The sequence below is a fragment of the Rhinichthys klamathensis genome, unplaced genomic scaffold, assembly GCF_029890125.1.
Source record: "Rhinichthys klamathensis goyatoka isolate OS25496 unplaced genomic scaffold, OSU_Roscu_1.1 h1tg000462l_1, whole genome shotgun sequence".
Taxonomy (NCBI): Eukaryota; Metazoa; Chordata; class Actinopteri; order Cypriniformes; family Leuciscidae; genus Rhinichthys; species Rhinichthys klamathensis.
In genome coordinates, this window is record NW_026606951.1 from 1,043,149 (window position 1) to 1,062,223 (window position 19,075).

The 19,075-nt window shown below is 43.6% G+C and overlaps 1 protein-coding gene across 1 annotated transcript in view; it reads left to right on the plus strand.

Annotated features, from left to right (window-relative positions):
* The window catches only part of pole2 (polymerase (DNA directed), epsilon 2), a 36,301-nt gene that overhangs the window by 5,744 nt on the left and 11,482 nt on the right, over nucleotides 1-19,075 (plus strand). Inside the window, exons 6-11 of the mRNA XM_056236719.1 lie at nucleotides 294-368; nucleotides 452-535; nucleotides 14,548-14,604; nucleotides 14,688-14,736; nucleotides 17,171-17,243; nucleotides 17,323-17,495. Of these exons, the coding sequence (XP_056092694.1) occupies nucleotides 294-368; nucleotides 452-535; nucleotides 14,548-14,604; nucleotides 14,688-14,736; nucleotides 17,171-17,243; nucleotides 17,323-17,495 (511 nt within the window). The remainder of the gene's footprint in view (nucleotides 1-293; nucleotides 369-451; nucleotides 536-14,547; nucleotides 14,605-14,687; nucleotides 14,737-17,170; nucleotides 17,244-17,322; nucleotides 17,496-19,075) is intronic.

The following is a 19,075-nucleotide window of genomic DNA, read 5'->3' on the forward strand; positions in this document are numbered from 1 at the left end:
CTAAAGTTTATAATATCTTCATGCCTAATAGTCACACTGAGCACTTTAGCTAACGAGTGTTTTTATCTTCATGCAGTGACACAGATCATTTGCAGTGAATAAATATGTACTGAATGAACCAGTATAATAAAGCCGCTTGATTATCAGGCTGAGGGTCGTAGTGGAGACATCGCAGGACACACACGCTAATCGCAGGACACACACGCTAATCGCAGGACACACACGCTAATCGCAGGACACACACGCTAATCGCAGGAGTTAACCGAGTTTCTTTATCATGATCTGTGTGACAGCGAACACACAGGCACGAGCTCTTCACTCCTCCGGTTATTGGTTCAACTCCAGATGAAGGGAGAAACAAGTTCCAGGTAAACATGAGCAACCCTCACTGCTGAAGATGTGTGTATCGCTGCTTCACGATCTGTGACTGATCCAGCTCTTCATATTGCAGCTGAAGACGGTGGAAGCTCTCCTGGGCAGCACAGCTAAAGTCGGAGAAGTGATCGTCCTCGGCATGATCACACAGCTGAAAGAGGTATTCCTGCGCTCACACACTCATGCTTTCTTCAGGAGTGGAGTGTAGCCAAGTATGGTGTTCCACACACACACACACACACACACACACCGCAGTGAGTATTGAACACACACACACACACACACAGAGCAGTGAGCATTGAACACACACACACACACACACAGAGCAGTGAGCATTGAACACACACACACACACACACACACACACACACCGCAGTGAGTATTGAACACACACAGCAGCGAGTATTGAACACACACACACACACACACACACACACACACACACACACACACACACACAGAGCAGTGAGCATTGAACACACACACACAGAGCAGTGAGCATTGAACACACACACACACACACAGAGCAGTGAGCATTGAACACACACACACAGAGCAGTGAGCATTGAACACACACACACACACACACACACACAGAGCAGTGAGCATTGAACACACACACACACACACACAGAGCAGTGAGCATTGAACACACACACACACACACACACAGAGCAGTGAGCATTGAACACACACACACACACACACACAGAGCAGTGAGCATTGAACACACACACACACACAGAGCAGTGAGCATTGAACACACACACACACACACACACACACACACAGAGCAGTGAGCATTGAACACACACACACACACACACACAGAGCAGTGAGCATTGAACACACACACACACACACAGAGCAGTGAGCATTGAACACACACACACACAGAGCAGTGAGCATTGAACACACACACACCGCAGTGAGTATTGAACACACACAGCAGCGAGTATTGAACACACACACACACACACACACACACAGAGCAGTGAGCATTGAACACACACACACACACAGAGCAGTGAGCATTGAACACACACACACACACACACAGAGCAGTGAGCATTGAACACACACACACACACAGAGCAGTGAGCATTGAACACACACACACACAGAGCAGTGAGCATTGAACACACACACACACACACACACACACACACAGAGCAGTGAGCATTGAACACACACACACACACAGAGCAGTGAGCATTGAACACACACACACACACACACACACACAGAGCAGTGAGCATTGAACACACACACACACACACACAGAGCAGTTAGCATTGAACACACACACACACACACAGAGCAGTGAGCATTGAACACACACACACCGCAGTGAGTATTGAACACACACAGCAGCGAGTATTGAACACACACACACACACACACACACACACACACAGAGCAGTGAGCATTGAACACACACACACACACACACACACACAGAGCAGTGAGCATTGAACACACACACACACACAGAGCAGTGAGCATTGAACACACACACACACACAGAGCAGTGAGCATTGAACACACACACACACACAGAGCAGTGAGCATTGAACACACACACACACACAGAGCAGTGAGCATTGAACACACACACACACACACAGAGCAGTGAGCATTGAACACACACACACACACAGAGCAGTGAGCATTGAACACACACACACACAGAGCAGTGAGCATTGAACACACACACACACACACACACACAGAGCAGTGAGCATTGAACACACACACACACAGAGCAGTGAGCATTGAACACACACACACACACACACACACACACACACAGAGCAGTGAGCATTGAACACACACACACACACACACAGAGCAGTTAGCATTGAACACACACACACACACACACACACAGAGCAGTGAGCATTGAACACACACACACACAGAGCAGTGAGCATTGAACACACACACACACACACACACACACACACAGAGCAGTTAGCATTGAACACACACACACACACACACACAGAGCAGTGAGCATTGAACACACACACACACACAGAGCAGTGGGCATTGAACACACACACAGAGCAGTGAGCATTGAACACACACACACACACAGAGCAGTGAGCATTGAACACACACACACACAGAGCAGTGAGCATTGAACACACACACACACACAGAGCAGTGAGCATTGAACACACACACACACACACAGAGCAGTGAGCATTGAACACACACAGAGCAGTGAGCATTGAACACACACACACACACAGAGCAGTGAGCATTGAACACACACACACACACACACACACACACACAGAGCAGTGAGCATTGAACACACACACACAGAGCAGTGAGCATTGAACACACACACACACACACAGAGCAGTGAGCATTGAACACACACACACACACACACACACACACACAGAGCAGTGAGCATTGAACACACACACACACAGAGCAGTGAGCATTGAACACACACACACAGAGCAGTGAGCATTGAACACACACACACACACACACAGAGCAGTGAGCATTGAACACACACACACACACACACACACACACACACACACACACACACACAGAGCAGTGAGCATTGAACACACACACACAGAGCAGTGAGCATTGAACACACACACACACACACACACACAGAGCAGTGAGCATTGAACACACACACACACACACAGAGCAGTGAGCATTGAACACACACACACACACACACAGAGCAGTGAGCATTGAACACACACACACACAGAGCAGTGAGCATTGAACACACACACACACACACAGAGTAGTGAGCATTGAACACACACACACACAGAGCAGTGAGCATTGAACACACACACACACACACAGAGTAGTGAGCATTGAACACACACACACACACAGAGTAGTGAGCATTGAACACACACACACAGAGCAGTGAGCATTGAACACACACACACACACACAGAGCAGTGAGCATTGAACACACACACACACACACACACACACACACACACACAGAGCAGTGAGCATTGAACACACACACACAGAGCAGTGAGCATTGAACACACACACACACACACACAGAGCAGTGAGCATTGGACACACACACACACACACACACACACACAGAGCAGTGAGCATTGAACACACACACACAGAGCAGTGAGCATTGAACACACACACACACACACACAGAGCAGTGAGCATTGAACACACACACACACAGAGCAGTGAGCATTGAACACACACACACAGAGCAGTGAGCATTGAACACACACACACACACACACACACACAGAGCAGTGAGCATTGAACACACACACACACACACACACACACACACAGAGCAGTGAGCATTGAACACACACACACACAGAGCAGTGAGCATTGAACACACACACACAGAGCAGTGAGCATTGAACACACACACACACACACACACACACACACACACAGAGCAGTGAGCATTGAACACACACACACACACACACACAGAGCAGTGAGCATTGAACACACACACACACACACACACACAGAGCAGTGAGCATTGAACACACACAGAGCAGTGAGCATTGAACACACACACACACACACACACACACACACACAGAGCAGTGAGCATTGAACACACACACACACACACACACACACAGAGCAGTGAGCATTGAACACACACACACACACACACAGAGCAGTGAGCATTGAACACACACACACACACACACACACACACACAGAGCAGTGAGCATTGAACACACACACACACACACACACAGAGCAGTGAGCATTGAACACACACACACACACACACAGAGCAGTGAGCATTGAACACACACACACACACACACAGAGCAGTGAGCATTGAACACACACACACACACACACAGAGCAGTGAGCATTGAACACACACACACACACACAGAGCAGTGAGCATTGAACACACACACACACAGAGCAGTGAGCATTGAACACACACACACACACACACACACAGAGCAGTGAGCATTGAACACACACACACACAGAGCAGTGAGCATTGAACACACACACACACACACACAGAGCAGTGAGCATTGAACACACACACACACACACACACAGAGCAGTGAGCATTGAACACACACACACACAGAGCAGTGAGCATTGAACACACACACACACACAGAGCAGTGAGCATTGAACACACACACACACAGAGCAGTGAGCATTGAACACACACACACACACACACACAGAGCAGTGAGCATTGAACACACACACACACACACACACAGAGCAGTGAGCATTGAACACACACACACACACACACAGAGCAGTGAGCATTGAACACACACACACACACACACAGAGCAGTGAGCATTGAACACACACACACACACACACAGAGCAGTGAGCATTGAACACACACACACACACACAGAGCAGTGAGCATTGAACACACACACACACAGAGCAGTGAGCATTGAACACACACACACACACACAGAGCAGTGAGCATTGAACACACACACACACACACACACACACACAGAGCAGTGAGCATTGAACACACACACACACAGAGCAGTGAGCATTGAACACACACACACACACACACACACACACAGAGCAGTGAGCATTGAACACACACACACACACACACAGAGCAGTGAGCATTGAACACACACACACACACACACAGAGCAGTGAGCATTGAACACACACACACACACACACAGAGCAGTGAGCATTGAACACACACACACACACACAGAGCAGTGAGCATTGAACACACACACACACAGAGCAGTGAGCATTGAACACACACACACACACAGAGCAGTGAGCATTGAACACACACACACACACACACACACACACAGAGCAGTGAGTGTTGTACATTTATCGTCTTATAGACTAGGAATGACGATGAGAGACGCTGCTTCGTTTAGACGTTTAATGAAAAAGAAACAAAGATGAATACAGCGTGCTTGTTCAGCAAATCTTCCACAAGATGGCCGTTGCCAAAATCACCAAACATAAACAAAACTCCACGTGAATCACGTGCCTTTCACCATTGCTCAATGCATCTTGGGAAATGAAGTCAATTCACAAATCATAATTACACATGAATGTTTTTGACCACATATGTAGGCAAGAAAAGTAGTTTGTTTAGGCTGGGTTGTATGAATTACAAACCTGCGCACATATTTTAAAAAGCACATAACTATAGAATTCTGAATGAGCATGTGAACGCCGTCAGCGTTAATCACAGGTTCGCGTTTAAAGTCTGATCATTTCGACGGAGGTGGATCGGTCAAGTCAAGTCAAGTCACCTTTATTTATATAGCGCTTTTTACAATACAGATTGTATCAAAGCGCTTCACAGTGATAACATGAAAACAATATAACAAAGTTTGTTTCTAAAAGAAATTGCGTCAACGTCCACCTTAAGTAAGGCAAATCAATAATATTATTGAATATTAAATGTTAAATGTCCCCAACTAAGCAAGCCAAAAGCCAAGGCAACAGTGGCAAGGAACCAAAACTCCGTCAGGGACAGAATGGAGAAAAAAACCTTGGGAGAAACCAGACTCAGTCGGGGGGCCAGTTCTCCTCTGGCCAACGAAGGAACAGTGCATGATTCGGGCAGCATTACAAGTCAGATTGGATCGGAACATTTAGAGTATTTTTGGAAGTCCAAGTATGCACGCCGGTCTTAAGACGAGTTGTTGAGGATCAGTGCCGTCCACCATAGAGAGTCCATATCGCCCGTGTTGAGTCGTCACTTCATAGGCTTTGTGATTGGAGCATCTGAAGGCTCCGTGAGAGGCTGGATACAAACTGGAGCTGACGAACGCCATTTTCTCGGGACTCGCGTCCCGAGATAACAGCAGAAAAGCAAAGGGAAAATAATTAGCGTAGCTGCTGTTCATAATGATGATTTCCATAACACAGGCGTAAATGACAAAACATGAAGACAGTGACTCTTGCGTCCCAAAATCACCCCCCTCCGTCCCCCACTCAACTCAGCCCAGCTTACTGACCTCTACGTCCCTCCTGCTGCTGAGACCTAACCACAATCTCACAATCTCTCCGCAGCCCAACCATACGCGCCAACCCGTTGACTAAGGCTGTCGAGCCCCACTGGTGCGTGAATAGGCAGTTTCAGTGGACAACGGTTCCGTATGGCATACTACCTACCGCAACACAATATCTGCCCAACCACCCGTCATTCACGCAATATACACAGGAACGTAATGACTGCAAATACTATGCAACCTATACAGATAACCTACAGTCTCTTCAAGTTTTATAATATTAAATGCATTTGATCTGATTCAGCAGTATTATAAAAGGTAAGCATTATGTAAATGCTTGGCTAAAGAGATGCGTCTTTAATCTAGTTTTAAACTGGGACAGCGAGTCAGAGCCTCGAACAATATCAGGAAGGCTATTCCAGAGTTTAGGAGCTAAATGTGAGAACGCCCTCCCTCCTTTAGTGGACTTAGATATCCTAGGAATGACTAGAAGCCTCGAATTTAGTGATCTTAAAGAACGCGATGGATTGTAGGGCGATAGAAGGTCCATTAAATACACAGGAGCTATTTAGGGCTTTATAGGTCAGTAGTAGTACTTTGTAATTGATACGGAACTTGATAGGTAACCAGTGCAGAGATGATAAAATCGGTGTTATATGATCATATTTTCTTGATCTAGTAAGAACTCTAGCGGCTGCATTTTGCACTAACTGTAGCTTGTTTATTGAGGATGCAGGACAACCAGCTAATAAAGCATTACAGTAATCTAGTCTCGAGGTCATGAATGCATGAACTAACTTTTCTGCATCGGAAACAGATAGCATGTTATGTAATTTAGCAATGTTTCTAAGATGGAAAAAGGCTGTTCTTGTAACATATGAAATATGATTTTCGAAAGACAAGTTGTGGTCTAGTATAACTCCCAGGTCTTTTACCGTAGAGGATAAAGTAACAGGACATCCTTCTATATTAAAGTTGTATTGTAAGTGGTTTTGTGGATAGTTTTTTGGACCAACAAGTAATACCTCCGTTTTATCTGGATTTAGTAGCAGGAAATTATGCGTCATCCAGCATTTTATATCTTTAAGACACTCTGTCAATTTTGATGAGTTAGTGTTTTCATCTGGCCGTGATGAAATATATAATTGAGTGTCATCAGCATAACAGTGGAAATTAATTCCATGTTTTCTTATAATATTACCAAGTGGCAGCATATATATTGAGAATAGCAGAGGGCCTAACACTGATCCTTGCGGCACTCCATAGTCTACTGACGTTATCTTCGATTTTTCCCCATTTAAACAAACAAAATGGTAACGGTCTGATAAATACGATCTGAACCAGCTTAATGCCTGTCCCTGAACACCAGTGTAGATTTGTAGTCGATCCAAGAGTATTTTATGATCGATAGTGTCAAACGCAGCACTAAGATCGAGTAGAACTAATATTGAGATACAGCCTTGGTCAGAAGCTAAGAGTAAATCATTTGTCATTTTAACTAGCGCAGTTTCTGTGCTATGATGCGGTCTGAATCCTGACTGAAATTTTTCATATATCTCATTTTCTTGCATGAAAGAGCACAATTGAGCGGACACAGTCTTTTCTAGTATTTTAGACATAAATGGAAGATTTGAAATCGGTCTGTAATTTGCTAAGTTATTTGGATCTAATTGCGGTTTCTTAATGAGAGGTTTTATTACTGCCAGCTTGAATATTTTTGGAACATGACCTAAAGATAAAGACGAGTTAATAATATTAAGAAGAGGCTCTTCCACTACAGGTAACACTTCTTTCAGAAATTTAGTTGGTATTGGATCTAATAAACATGTTGTTGGTTTAGATGCAATGATAAGTTTATTTAGCTCTTCCTGTCCTATAGTTGTAAAGCGGTGTAGTTGTTCTTGAGGGGCGATAATTGAGGCTGAATCATAAGACACCATAGAGGATTGTACATTTACAATTGTGTTTCGGATGTTTTCAATTTTCTCATTGAAGTAGTTCATAAAATCATTACAGCTATACTGTAACGGAATAATTTGCTCGGGTGATGTCTGTTTATTTGTTAGTCTAGCCACGGTGTTAAATAAAAACCTTGGATTATTTTGGTTATTTTCTATTAGTTTGCGGAGATGCTCAGCCCTGGCTGCTTTTAGAGCTTTTTTATAACGTGACATACTGTCTTTCCACGCGATTCTAAAGACCTCTAAATTAGTTTGTTTCCATTTACGCTCTAGGTTACGAGTTGGATGGTCAAGGTTGGCTTTGGCTGGAAGTAACATTATTCAAGAACCGCTATAACGCCAAAACAATCTGTTACCTTAAATTATATGTTTATCTCTGTAAAGCTGCTTTGAAACAATCCATTGTTAAAAGCGCTATATAAATGAAGATGACTTGACTTGACATGTATCTGAAACATGAACTGTTAATCTTAGTGTTGTGTATTAAATGTTAACTTATTAATTTTAACTTTCGTAACTATTCTTTTAAATAGTCTTCTAACAAATAAATTCTCAACATCCTCCCCCCCATAAACTACAGTTTATATAATTTCCAAAGGATACAAAAGCTGGATGGGTCTCCGCAGAACAGTCCCTGAACTCGTGCGAACTGTACATGACCTCACAAGTCCATCACGACCTGGAAACAATTCCTCAATTCTTCCTATCTTCCAGCTTTGTCTTGGGGTGTTCTCTTCTCCGATGAGTGCAACATCTCCGACCTTCAGCAGAGAAGACCGTGGGGTGTCGCAGCGATGAGCCGACTTCAAATCCAGCAAATATTCTCTCCGCCATCGGTTCCAGATGTTGGTCATAAGTCTTTGTCGGTAGCGCCACCTCCTGTTCATCTCCTCCTTGTTCGCTGTTGGATGGTTAGTCTCAGCTGGACATGGCTTAGAAGGCAAGCAGCTCAGTCTCTGGCCCACCAAGAAATGAGCAGGTGTTAGTGGCTCTGGCTCGTCCACATCATTGTGCACATAAGTGAGCGGCCTCGAGTTTATTATGGCTTCAGCTTCAGTCAGAATGGTGCGCATCTCTTCAAAGTTGAGTTTAGCTCTGCCTAGCACTTTTCTGAGAATAATTTTGACTGACCTTACCAGCCGCTCCCAGAATCCGCCCCACCAGGCTGCTCTTTCAGCGATGAACCGCCAGGTGATGCCCTTCTCAGAGAAGAACTCCCGTAGCTGTGGATCTTTAATGCCTTTCCAGAGCTCCTTCAAATCTTGATCCGCTCTCTTGAACGTCTTGGCGTTATCTGAATAAATCACCTTACATAATCCTCTTCTCGAGATGAATCTTTTCAACGCTAGCAAGAAGTTCTCTGTAGACATATCCGAGACCAGCTCTAAGTGCACCGCTCTGGTTACAGCGCAAGTGAACAGTGCTATATACGCTTTTGTCATGACGTTCTGTGTCTTCACATAGAGTGGCCCTGCGAAGTCCACACCAGTGATCTCAAATGGCGGTGACTCTGTTATTCTGTCTCTTGGCAGTGGCGAGGTAGTCTGCTGCCCAGCTTTTGCCTTGCATTTCTTGCAGAGTACACATCTGGACACAACCTTCTTCACCACCTGTCGTGCCCTCAAAACCCAATATTTCTCTCTTAGCTGCACTAAAGTGTCTCGTACACCTGCATGCATTATCTTCTCATGTTCATACTGCACCAACATTTCTGTGTATCGGTGGTTGTTGGGCAAAATCCATGGGTGCTTTTCTCTGTAGGAGAGATCAGAATGCTGGAGCCTTCCTCCCACACTGAGCAGCTCCTCTTCATCCAAAAATGGTTTTAGCTCTCGGATTCTGGAGTCAGTGTGGGGACATTTCCCTGCTTTCAGCAAATCAATTTCAGAGCTGAAACTCTGGTTCTGAATCACCTTTATCCAGTTTTTTCCTGCTTCATTCAGCTCTTCTGCCGTCAGTTCACCACTGATTTTTGTGCTTGAGCGGGTGTTGCAGATAAACCTCTTTATCCAGGCTGTCACCCGGAGCACTGTTTTTAGTTTGCTGTACCTCTCCAGACATAAAACAGGGCTTAAGAAGTCTTGGTCTTGCTTAACAAACTGTACAGCAATCTGGTATTTGGATCTGAGTTCAGACCTTACCTCATCTTCCTGAACATCTTCCTGAGTGCTCTCTAACTGATCAGGTGACATCAGAACACAAGGACCATTCCACCACAATGTGCTCTGCTTCAGGTCCTGCACAGTTAGGCCTCTGGTGGGGAGGTCAGCTGGATTCATTTTCCCTTTGCAGTGAGACCATGACTGTGGGTCAGTCAGAGACTGGATTTCTGTGACTCTATTTGCTACAAACTGCTTCCACTTATGAGCAGAACCACAAATCCAATGCAGCACTATCATTGAGTCTGTCCATAGTCTGAGTTGTGTCTTGTCTAGCTGCAGTGCTTTCATGAGGGTGTTCCCCAGCCTGGCTGCTATTACAGCACCCATTAGCTCCAGGCGTGGCAGTGTCATCCTTTTGAGTGGAGCCACTCTGGACTTGGATGCAACCAGGCTTATGGTCACTTCTCCTTCCTTTGTTTCTCCTTGAAGATAAGCAACTGCACTATACGCCCTTTCACTCGAGTCACAGAACACATGTAGCTTTAACTCTTGACCGTCCTGCTGTGCTATGTGTGTTTGATACCATCGTGGGATTGAGACCTGATGCAGTCGAGGGAGCTCTGAGCACCACTGTTGCCATTTCTTCGTCAGATCAGGTGGCAGTTCCTCGTCCCACTTGAGCCCTCTCTCCCACATCTCTTGGAACAAACACTTAATCCTGATAGTGAAAGGAGTCAGGAATCCCAGAGGGTCAAAAATGCGAGCAGAAGACTGCAGAACACTTCGTTTTGTGTTTTCTCTTTCTTTCAGAATATCAAGCAGCCCCCTGAGGTCGAACACAAAATCATCAGTGGCCGGTCTCCACACCATACCCAGCACCTTCAGCACAGACCCGTGTGATTCTGGTTGCACAGCACCATCCATCAAGCTTTTCTGCCATTTTTCTTTGAGCTCAGGAGAGTTTGTCATCCATTTACATAGCTCCATGCCTGCAGCAGACATAATGTTCCTGGCTGTCGTTGTCACTGTATGTGCCTTGGTCACCTCACTTGCACTTGAAATAAAATCATCGACGTAGAGTGAGGAGCTAAGGACTTCTACCACATGTGGGTGTTCTAGCTCATACTGTCTTAAATGCTTCCTAATGGTGGCTGCGAGTAAGAATGGGCTTGATGAAGCTCCGAACACCACTCTTGTCATTCTGAGCATGCGCAGCGTCATGTCCTTCTCCTCTGTTGGCGGTCCCATGAACCACAGAAATCTTACAGCGTCCCGATCTCTTTCTGAGAGTGAAATCTGCAGAAATGCTTTCTTGATATCTGCCATATATGCGATTTCATGCAGTCTAAATTTGATCAAAATACTCATCAGATCTGGATTCAGATTGGGACCTGTTAAGAGACAGTCATTTAGTGAGGGACTTTTATTTTCGTGGGAGGACGCATCAAACACAACCCGCACTTTTGTTGTCGCCTTATCCTCTCTCAATACCGCGTGATGAGGTAAGTAATATGTCTGACTGCCTTGTGATGATGCATGCTCCCTTGGCACGTCCTCTGCCATTCCTTGTTTTAAGTAGTCCTCCACAACTTCATTGTATCTGCTGTAGAGTGTGACATCCTTGCTTAGTTTCCTTTTCAAACTCTCAAGTCTCTTTTTTGCGATGCAGTAATTGTCTTGAAGTGGAGGATGATGTTGTCGCCATGGCAACTCCACTTGGTAACACCCATCCTTGAAGATGGAGGTTTCCTCGAACCGCCGCAACACTTCTACATCCTCTGGGCTCTCAGACTTCTCACTTGTGATGCCCAGGGACTCAAGCTCCCAGAATGCATGCAGCTGTTTATCAATCTGTGCATCCTCGCTGAGCTGAATATGCATGCAGGTCGTCTCTGTCATGCTGGACACTTGCACTGCCCATCCGAAAGTGCTCTCCAGTGCCACTAGGCTATTTGTCAGTCTCTCTACTCTGCCTGATACTATCTGCCAGTAATAATCAGAGCCAATTAGCACAGAAAGTTCAGGTTTATAATCTCCAGCACAGTCTGCTAGTTGAAGACCTCTGCTTTTCATTTCTCTTTGTATGTGTTCACCAGGCACTTTCATCAGCGCTGTGCACACTTTGGGGGTGACAACTGCCTCAATTTCGATTCCCTGCTGATTATCCCATACATTCTCCAAGCTGAGCTTCACTATATTGCGACTCACCGTTGTTGGAGCAGAGGAGCCAAATGTGTGAAGAGTGAGTGTCCCTTTCCTCGTAACAGGTAGCTGCAGCGCCTTCACCACATTCTCATGCACAAAACTCCCCTGACTACCTCCATCTAGCAAGCAGCGGACCATCTTCCTGCTTGTGGGTCCTACAAACCCATGCCTTGGCATTTTGTAGCAGCACAGTGTTCTCAATGTCAGGTTTGTCTTTCTCCGCTTGGGGAATTACTGAGGAAATAACAATGTTGGCAACCGCAGCAGGTGGAGATGTCTCATTTTTCTCACAAATGGCTGCATGATGCCTGCCTCCACATGTGGCACATGACATGCCCTTTGACCTGCAAAACCTGGCTATGTGTTTGGTCCCCAGACACACAAAGCACCTGCCAAGCTTCTTCAGTTTTTCCTTGCGTGCTGACACCGTGTGGTCTGGACATTTTTCAGATTTGTGTTCAGTGCTATCACAGAACAGGCAGTTTCACATTTTCTGGTCAGCAATGTGTAGTGCAGCTGCAGATGTCATGCTTGGTTTCTTTAATTTCACATCACTGGCTGAATATGATTTGCCGCATGTTTTGTTAGCAGACTGGGTTTCTCTCTGGTTGTATGATTTCATCATTTGTAAAGTTCTCTCTCGGCTCTGAACCTCTTTCTGCAGGAACTTCAACACATTAGGCACGTTCCACTCATCGTCATCTCCTCTGTGACGGCTGTATTCAAGAGCCATGTCGTCTGGCATCATCTGGAGTAATATTGGGCCCAACATACCGCCATAGGTGTTTGATACCACTCCCAATGACTCTAGGCTTCTGATTTGAATTTCACAGTCATCATATAACTGCATTAATGCACTGACATCAGATGATTTCTTTACAGGAGTGAGATTCAGAAGCTTTGACGTGAGCATTTACAATGAGATCTTTCCTTCCAAATCTGGTCGATATCCTTGTCTCCCTTTAATAATTCGACGTCGATCTGGTTTAGCAGTCTCGTTGTAGAACTCCGTATCGTCCGACGGTTTCTTTTGGACCTTTCAAGTTGTTCCATACCAACCGGTCGCTCTCCATGGTCTTCGTCACTCATAATCTTCTGTTTCCCGGGTTTCCGGCACCAAAAATGTTGTACATTTATCGTCTTATAGACTAGGAATGACGATGAGAGACGCTGCTTCGTTTAGACGTTTAATGAAAAAGAAACAAAGATGAATACAGCGTGCTTGTTCAGCAAATCGTTCACAAGATGGCCGTTGCCAAAATCACCAAACATAAACAAAACTCCACGTGAATCACGTGCCTTTCACCATTGCTCAATGCATCTTGGGAAATGAAGTCAATTCACAAATCTTAATTACACATGAATGTTTTTGACCACATATGTATCTGAAACATGAACTGTTAATCTTAGTGTTGTGTATTAAATGTTAACTTATTAATTTTAACTTTCATAACTATTCTTTTAAATATTCTTCTAACAAATAAATTCTCAACAGTGAGTATTGAACACACACAGCAGCGAGTATTGAACACACACACACACACACACACACAGCAGCAAGTATTGAACACACACACACACACACAGCAGTGAGCATTGAACACACACACAGCAGTTTAGAAACGCAACAAGCAATCCAGGGCATGGCCCATTTAGATGTGTCCAGAATAACATGTACAGTGGTAGTGTTATAAGTCTTGTTTGATTAGAAGTGTTAATAGAGACACATCAAAATAAATTCTAGGCCCTTGATTGGAACATTAGCGTGTTGATGAGTGGGTAGTGCGAATCGGACTGATCCGTGAGCGAGAGAAAACACAGATGCTTAAACTTTTCAGAACACTTGCTTCCTGACTCCAGGATTTCATGTTGATATATTCTCTTCATCCTCTGTTCTTTCAGGGCAAGTTCTACCTGGAGGACCTCAGTGGCACAGTGCAGCTCAATATATCAAAGGCAATATCCTTCCTGTGTTTATCATGAAGCACATGTGCTGCTGTCTTAGAGGATGTTTTCCGTTTGTTCCTTAACGCTCATCATACCAGTTTCACAGCGGCCTTTACACAGAGTCCTGCTTCGTTCTGGCTGAGGGTGAGTCTCTGTCCCGCTGCCGTCTGAAACTCCTGACCCTGATCTGATCTCTGTAATCATATGCTCTGATCTGATCTCTGTAATCACATGCTCTGATCTGATCTCTATAATCACATGCTCTGATCTCTATAATCATATGCTCTGATTTGATCTCTATAATCACATGTTCTGATCTGATCTCTATAATCACATGCTCTGATCTGATCTCTGTAATCACATGCTCTGATCTGATCTCTATAATCACATGCTCTGATCTGATCTCTATAATCACATGCTCTGATCTGATCTCTATAATCACATGCTCTGATCTGATCTCTGTAATCACATGCTCTGATCTGATCTCTATAATCACATGCTCTGATCTCTATAATCATATGCTCTGATTTGATCTCTATAATCACATGTTCTGATCTGATCTCTATAATCACATGCTCTGATCTGATCTCTATAATCACATGCTCTGATCTCTGTAATCACATGCTCTGATCTCTGTAATCACATGCTCTGATCTGATCTCTGTAATCACATGCTCTGATCTGATCTCTATAATCACATGCTCTGATCTGATCTCTATAATCACATGCTCTGATCTGATTTCTATAATCACATGCTCTGATCTGATCTCTATAATCACATGCTCTGATCTCTGTAATCACATGCTCTGATCTGATCTCTATATTCACATGCTCTGATCTGATCTCTGTAATCACATGCTCTGATCTGATCTCTGTAATCACATGTTCTGATCTCTAATCACATGTTCTGATCTCTATAATCACATGCTCTGATCTGATCTCTAATCACATGCTCTGATCTGATCTCTATAATCACATGCTCTGATCTGATCTCTATAATCACATGCTCTGATCTGATCTCTAAAATCACATGCTCTGATCGGATCTCTATAATCACATGTTCTGATCTGATCTCTATAATCACATGCTCTGATCTGATCTCTATAATCACATGCTCTGATCTAATCTCTGTAATCACATGCTCTGATCTCTAATCACGTTCTGATCTGATCTCTATAATCACATGCTCTGATCTGATCTCTATAATCACATGCTCTGATCTGATCTCTATAATCACATGCTCTGATCTGATCTCTATAATCACATGCTCTGATCTGATCTCTATAATCACATGCTCTGATCTGATCTCTATAATCACACGCTCTGATCTGATCTCTATAATCACATGCTCTGATCTCTATAATCACATGCTCTGATCTGATCTCTATAATCACATGCTCTGATCTGATCTCTATAATCACATGCTCTGATCTGATCTCTATAATCACATGCTCTGATCTGATCTCTAAAATCACATGCTCTGATCTGATCTCTATAATCACATGCTCTGATCTCTATAATCACATGCTCTGATCTGATCTCTATAATCACATGCTCTGATCTGATCTCTATAATCACATGCTCTGATCTGATCTCTATAATCACATGTTCTGATCTGATCTCTATAATCTGATCTCTATAATCACATGTTCTGATCTGATCTCTGTAATCACATGTTCTGATCTGATCTCTAATCGCATGTTCTGATCTGATCTCTGTAATCACATGCTCTGATCTGATCTCTATAATCACATGTTCTGATCTGATCTCTATAATCTGATCTCTATAATCACATGTTCTGATCTGATCTCTGTAATCACATGTTCTGATCTGATCTCTAATCGCATGTTCTGATCTGATCTCTGTAATCACATGTTCTGATCTGATCTCTGTAATCACATGCTCTGATCTGATCTCTAATCACATGTTCTGATCTGATCTCTAATCACATGTTCTGATCTCTATAATCACATGCTCTGCTCTGATCTATAATCACATGTTCTGATCTCTATAATCACATGCACTGCTCTGATCTATAATCACATGTTCTGATCTCTATAATCACATGCACTGCTCTGATCTATAATCACATGTTCTGATCTCTATAATCACATGCACTGTTCTGATCTATAATCACATGTTCTGATCTCTATAATCACATGCTCTGCTCTGATCTATAATCACATGTTCTGATCGGATCTCTATAATCACATGCTCTGATATGATCTCTATAATCACATGTTCTGATCTCTGTAATCACATGCTCTGATCTGATCTCTATAATCACATGCTCTGCTCTGATCTCTATAATCACATGTTCTGATCTGATCTCTATAATCTGATCTCTATAATCACATGTTCTGATCTCTGTAATCACATGTTCTGATCTCTGTAATCACATGTTCTGATCTGATCTCTAATCGCATGCTCTGCTCTGATCACATGTTCTGATCTGCACATGCTCTGATCTGATCTCTATAATCACATGCTCTGCTCTGATCTGATCTATAATCACATGTTCTGATCTGCACATGCTCTGATCTGATCTCTATAATCACATGCTCTGTCTGCGTTCCCAGGATGGTACGAGGATTCTGTGTTCCATGTCAACGCGTTTGGGTTCCCGCCCACAGAACCCTCTTCTTTCACCAGGTGTGTATTAGCTGTTATTCACTGTAACTGTAGCTCACATGGTTCTACATCCACATGGTGTTTTCTTGTCTGCGTACAGGGCATATTATGGCAATATAAACTTCTTTGGTGGGCCGTCCACCACTGCGGTCAAAGCGTCAGCCAAACTCAAGCAGCTGGAGGAGGAGAATGAAGACGCCATGTTTGTGATTGTGTCGGATGTGTGGCTGGACAGTGTGGAGGTCCTGGAGAAGATACACACCATGTTCTCAGGTTTGGATTCTTTCGGATCTTTAAGAATCTGCTGAAAACTCCAAACTTACAAAAGCAAGTGATACTGTGAATGATGTTTTATGAGGACATGATTTTTAAATTTGTCAGTCTAAATGCAGTTCTGCAAAACTCTTCTGTTGCTATTAAACAAAAGATGTGGTTTATGTGATTTGTTCAGATACAGTATCTGTTCATCATATCTGTACAATGTGAGTTTATTTCAAAATGTTAGTGTAATGTAGGGGTGTCGCAATATACCGGTGTTGACGATAATCGTGATATTCAAAGCATGAAATATCGGCATCGTGTTAATTTAGAGTGTGGCAATATACCGCTATTGGCGAAACGAATAGGACTGTTATGATAACGTGTAGCGACAACGAGAATGAACCCCACACGAGTGAAGCGTTCGTACATAATCAAACTGCAAATTCCAGATCACCCTAGGCTATGAGCCAAGAAGACCCTTTTGTTGTTTAACTAAAGGAAGGACGTTGTCAATGTTTTATAATTTGGCAAGAACAGATCTGTTCAGAAATGGTGAAACAAGAGGCCCTAACAAGAAGTCACCTGACCCCTGCGACTAAACAGACTGAACCATTCAGGGTCCCGAGCTAGTTTTCCCCTCATCAATTAGTACGTCTCCTTGTGTCCATACAAAACTACCCTTTGTCTTGAAGACAACCATTTGCGACCTAAACCCTCACGTGGTAAACACCACGGATGCGACAAATGCTGACCATAAGGATACACACACACACACACATAAGGACTTTCCTCCAATTCTCCAATACCAATAAAACTCATCCCAGAACAATTCTTGACTGACCCATAATCAAAATCATGTAACATAACATAATTATAAATTGTGTTTACAACCCCTGTATGTGTCTGTTCTGCTTAGATCACATCTAAGTCATGTAATTGTTTTAAATATTAGAGATACTGGAATGAAAGTGTCGTGTTTCCTATCATTATGCTCGTATGTGTTTAATTCAAAAGATGGCTTGATTGAAATCTGTGTAAAAATGTTTATGTTCTTAAAATGGAAATTATGTCTAAACTGAATCCTATGTTCAAGCTGATGACTAAGCAGGCCACAGATAGCACATGGTTCACGATGAGAGAAAGGGGGGGGGATAGAAAAGACCCCCTTCTCAAATAACCATATAGTATCTTATTGTCCGAATTCCAAATTCCTCCAGGAGGCGGGACAAACATTTTGAGTTTAAAATCTTAGACCCGAACACAGAATCCTCTCTTGTGATGCTCTTGTGATGCTCTTGCCCTCTGCTCTCTTGTGATGCTCTCTTTCGGCAGAACAAGCCGGGTGGAGCCGACGATGGTTATAGTAACCATGTAGACGCAGAGACAAATGACCCAAATCAAGATATGGGTTAAAACAGATTTAATTCAAGCCATCTCGTCACACTTTTCTTTCTTTTCTTAGTTTGTTTTCTTTTCCGTTAAAAGTCTCGGTTCTAAGTTAAGTTTTGCTGCAAAGTTTCGTTTAAAACGTTTCGACTGCAACACGCTTCCAACTTCAAAGACTTTCATCCATCCGCCAACACACCACGTGA